This window comes from Triticum aestivum, chromosome 4A (assembly GCF_018294505.1).
Source record: "Triticum aestivum cultivar Chinese Spring chromosome 4A, IWGSC CS RefSeq v2.1, whole genome shotgun sequence".
Taxonomy (NCBI): domain Eukaryota; kingdom Viridiplantae; phylum Streptophyta; class Magnoliopsida; order Poales; family Poaceae; genus Triticum; species Triticum aestivum.
Window position 1 is genome coordinate 754,019,483 of NC_057803.1, and position 4,791 is coordinate 754,024,273.

Consider the following 4,791-nt stretch of genomic DNA (forward strand, 5'->3'; position numbering starts at 1 on the left):
CCTAAATCCTGCTTTTATACGGACTCCAAGTATGATCCATGCATTTTAGCAGTTGGAGCTTGCAACACAAAGCTCATACGATACCTGAACTAATTTTAGTTCTTTCTTGGACAGTAACTTGTGGACGCTGACATCGGACCGATGCTCCAGATCATGCATACATATGGAATATGTACAATGCTGAATTTTCATTGTGCTTGTTCAATTTCTGAATGTACTCCAATGCAGGTCACCTTCTCAAAGAGTGGAAATCATTGTAGGATTTTTTTTGGATTAACGGGGCTTATATATCTACTGACAGAGTTGGCAACCGTTGTAGGTTTTTTGAGTTCACATGGCTTATCTTCTCAAATCTGGTACTGGTAGAACTTGCACTTTGTACCTCCATATTGTGAGATGAACTTTCACTGAAACGAGAGACAAGTGAGTAGATCAAGTTAGTGCTAAATAATAATTTCACACAAAAGCAAAGGAACAAAAGGAGAGAAATATCTTACTCGAGTTCACAGAAGTTCTGCTGTGGTGGCATCTCCAGTTCATCTAAGCTTCTCTCAAACATTTCCAGAACTCGTGTTATAGTAGGGCGATACATAGGTAATACCTGTATGCACCACATGCCAATTAATGTCATCTTTCTAGCTATCTCCGTAGTTTCACTTGTCACGTCACATGCCTGTAAGCCTTCATCTTGTGAAAAGTGGTCATAAATCCAATCTGGGAAATACTTTTCACTGGATTTTTCAACAATTGATTTTACATTTCTCCTGCCTCCAACCATCTCCAACAACATCATTCCATAACTATAAACATCTGACTTTGTTGAAACCACTCCGAAGGTTCGAGAATGAACTTCTGGGGCAATGAATCCAATTGTTCCTCTAGCACCACCAGTCATTGAAACTTTACTCTCTTTCATATGACACAGTTTAGCCAGACCAAAATCAGCAATTTTGGGGCTAAAATCACTGTCCAGAAGGATATTTTGAGGCTTGATATCGAAATGGATGATGCGTGTATTACAGCTATAGTGCAAGTATTGGAGGCCATGAGCAATCCCGAGTGCTATTTCATAGAGCCTCTCCCACCCTAAAACTTCTTTGGGGTTCTCTGAGTAAATGAACTTATCCAAGGAACTGTTCGACATGTATTCATATATAAGAGCTCGTTTTGATCCCTCCAAACAAAACCCAAATAAGGTAACAACATTAACATGTGATGTCCTGCCAATGCTCATAACCTCATTCACAAACTCGCTCCTATTTCCTTTGGAGTCATGCAAGAATTTCACAGCAACTAAACGACCATCATGAAGTCTTCCTTTGAAAACCACACCGTAACCACCTTTTCCAAGCTCATTGCTACGAGAAAATGTTATCTTCATTACATCCGAGTACATGTATCGTTTTGGAGCTAGGGATCCATAGGATGCTATCATGGCCTCGTAATTATTTTCATTGTTTCTGCTAGACTTGTTGCAAAGGATAAACCATAGTCTTCTCCCTTTTCTATGCCATGTCAGCATATAAATACACGGGAATAGCAAGGTTGCAGCTGCTGCTGTCGAAGAAAGCATCTGTTACTTCCTTGCGTAAACTAAAGGCTGTAGTATAGTAATTATGATTTGCAAGACCATAGCTAGCTTAAATTTCCCTTTATGAAAGATTGCATGGTGGCAAAAATATCAACAAAGCTAAATTCCATAAATTCTAGTAGTACGTGCAAACTGGGAGTTGCTTCTCTGAAATTTTAGTTTAGAATCAATTTTCAATGATTACAGGCATGGTAAATTTTGAAGTTACTATTTCATCATAGAAAAACACTATTAGTGGACCATTGGTATTTAAATCGTCACATATGAAAAGATGACAAAAGTTTTTAGCATACCTATTAGCATAATCTTCATGACGGCGCTCTTGCTACCTGGAATAAAACATCACATTTATGAGTAAACACTGTGTCATCCAATAGTACTACATTAGTTCATTATTTTGCCAAAAAAATATACAGATGAAACAAATACATTGCAAGATATTGAAGGACAATAGAACAGGAACTACATATGTTTCCCGCAAAAAAAATAAGGAACTACATATGTGACTTTCTTTTGATCGACTACAGTTTTGACAAAAAAATTGTGGCGCATCTCTCACTTATTTTTTTTTTGAAGGATTCATATCTCGCTAGTCATCATTTAAAATGTATTCCATCTTGCCTGAAGCTGGGGACTCGTTTGTTGACTAGCGAGATATGAATTCTGGCCTCTGCATCTAAGTGAGTAAAATTGTTTTGTTGACGCGTTTGATTTGTTTTTTTTAAAGGAGGATGACCCCTGGCCTCTGCATCTGGGCGATGCATACGACCACTTTATTAATTATTCTCACAAGACTTTATAAAGGCATACAACAGTAAGACTAAAGCCACCGTCTAAGCAACAACTGTCGCTAAACCTATCCAATTGATGAAGGGGCGCAGATAGTCTGGGCCTAATACCAAACAGACATCGCAGCCAAACTTAAACATCTAAGACCTAAGGTCCCAACCAGGACGCCTGCCGGGTAGGGCTACCAGTCCGGCGCACTCCTCAATCAGGACGCCTGCCGGGTATGAGGCCGCCGCAGCCACCTGCCACCAATTCATCTTCAGAGCTATACTGTTGCATGTACCGTGTCAGGTCTCTCTGCCATCGACGCCACGACGATGCCCGACAGCGTCGTCCTCCTGCACGAGTCCATCCTCCCACAGCTAACTCCGAATCTGCACTGCGCCACACCGTCAAGAACCGTCGCCATCAGTGTGTAGGATGAAGCCCCGCTCCACCAAAGAATCTGTCCTCTGGTCCCTCGATCACGTGTGTACCTCCAAGAATGACGCCCCCAAGGGAGGAATGACACCAGCGCGCCGCCGTCATCTGATCATCCGATCTAGGGTTTCCCCAAGAGGTAGCAGAGAGTGGCCTTGAACTTCTCCACGGCGATGCCTTCAAGAAGGGAATGACGCAGATAGCGCCGCCACCGCCGGCCTTAGCAGACGCCGAAGGCAAGTTTTCACCCAGATCAGTTCGAAGGGATTCAACTCTCGTGCATGGGCCGCCGTCACCACCAGCACCACCAGGCAGAACCCTGGAGCACCGGCAGATCAACGAGCCGTCAGCACCACCACATCCAGATCGCCGGCCACGCCGGGCCGCCGCCATCCCCCGCGCCGTCCGGGTCAGAGACGGAGCCGCCGACCGCGCACAGGGACCACCGCCGACTGCACACGCCGGAGCGCCGCCAAGAACCCAGCGCCCGCCACCGCTTGCCGAGGGCCGCCGCCGCGCGCCCCAAGCGGACTCCCACGCACACCAGGGAAAACTGCCGTCGCCCCCAAGCCTGCGCCGGCGGGCCCCGCCTCCAGTGCGCCGCCAACCACCGCCGCGATTCGCTCGCGCCTGATCCAGCGAGCCGTGGGAGAAGAGATCCCAGCGGCGCGCCCTGGCGGTGGCGAGGAGGAGAGGTCGGGGGAGGGACGAGGACGCGGCGCTACGGTTTCCCCCCCGGTCACCGCACAGGGCGACACGGGAGGCCGCGTTTGATTTGGTAACACAAGCAATAAATCGAGGTGCATAAACAACCAATGAAATTGTTTTCGGGGCAGAGGCAGGTAGCTAGCCGACTGACCTCTCGTAGGAGTAGCAGTAGCAGCTGGAGCTGGCGCCGGTTCAGCCGCCTGCTTGGTCTGTTGCAACATGGCGCTGCCAATGTAGAACGGGGACACTTGGTACCTCAAGGTGCAGCGTGGACCAGCGATGCTGGCGCCCTCCAAATCCAAGTGGGGGAACGTGGTCCACCACTTGCCCACGAGGCGTTGCAGGCAGTTTCGGCACTGCGCCGGCGACAGGTCCGGTGCGCACTGCGCCGCCGAGTACATATTGCGGTCGGGCCCTACCCAATGCCCCGTGGCGAAGAGCCTGGAGGAGTTGTCCACAGCATACTGCACCGTGGCGGTGAGAAAGCCGGTGACCGCCTGTTGGTAGGCATGGACGTCGGTGCTGATGATGTCGGCGCCGGTAAGGAGATCTACCTCGCCGGAGTTGCCGGTGGGGTCCAGAAAGTCGTGGACGTCGGATAGGCGGACGTAGCACGGGCTGTAGTAGAAGGCCACGTCCATGCTGCGGTTGCAGGCTGTGGCCGCGTCCCGAATGGCCGTGCTGACGCAGTCGTAGCAGTCGGGGGCGCTGACGTCGCCACGGCAGAGAACCAGGGCCCAGGCAGTGTCCGGCGCGGCGCCGTGGGCGCCGGAGGCGAATCGGGAGGGCGAGTTGGAGGCGTTCGAGCGGAGGATGCGGAGGAGGTATACGAGGTTGGTCTCGTATGTGCTGCCTGCCGAGTAGTTGCCTTGGCCTCTGCCGCAGTTTGCCCACGTCGGCTGTGCTGCGGCGAGCGGAACGAGCGCAAGGAGGAGCAGGAGAGCGTGAATGTGAATGGGCATGGGCATGGCGGCCGGGCGGGAAGAATGAAGAAATCACTACTTCTCCCAGCCTCATAAGAAGGGCATCCCTTAGCTAGCTTAATTTAGCTCTCTGCTACGTACGTACTCCTACTTCATTCATCTTTTTTTGTTTGTCCCTTGAGCCTGTTTTTTGTTATACAGTATGTTTTTGTCTCCTTGTTACATTTACATGCATGCAATGCAACCGGCCGGCCGGCCGGCCGTCGACTCTGCTGACTCGACTATTACGAGGTAGGCCGTTTTTTTGGATCAAATACTAGGTACCAGCAGCCTCATCTATCTTTCAACAACGACGTTGCA

The 4,791-nt window shown here is 49.6% G+C and overlaps 1 protein-coding gene across 1 annotated transcript; it reads right to left on the reverse strand.

Annotated features, from left to right (window-relative positions):
• Nucleotides 1-493: 493 nt before the first annotated feature.
• On the reverse strand, nt 494-4,476 carry LOC123084655 (cysteine-rich receptor-like protein kinase 10). The gene is made up of 3 exons (XM_044506133.1): nt 3,660-4,476; nt 1,885-1,920; nt 494-1,557 (listed from the first exon to the last, which is right to left on the reverse strand). The coding sequence occupies exons 1-3, from the start codon at nt 4,474-4,476 to the stop codon at nt 494-496; spliced, it is 1,917 nt and encodes a 638-aa protein (XP_044362068.1).
• Between the last annotated feature and the right edge of the window lie 315 nt (nt 4,477-4,791).

Excerpts from the sequence above, each read along its gene's own strand:
- LOC123084655 (XM_044506133.1), bottom strand. The coding sequence starts at position 4,476 with ATGCCCATGCCCATTCACATTCACGCTCTCCTGCTCCTCCTTGCGCTC. Across the intron at positions 1,921-3,659 it reads TACTGCTACTCCTACGAGAG|GTAGCAAGAGCGCCGTCATG; the intron begins GTCAGTCGGCTA and ends GTTTTATTCCAG. Across the intron at positions 1,558-1,884 it reads CATGAAGATTATGCTAATAG|CAGCAGCTGCAACCTTGCTA; the intron begins GTATGCTAAAAA and ends TTTCTTCGACAG.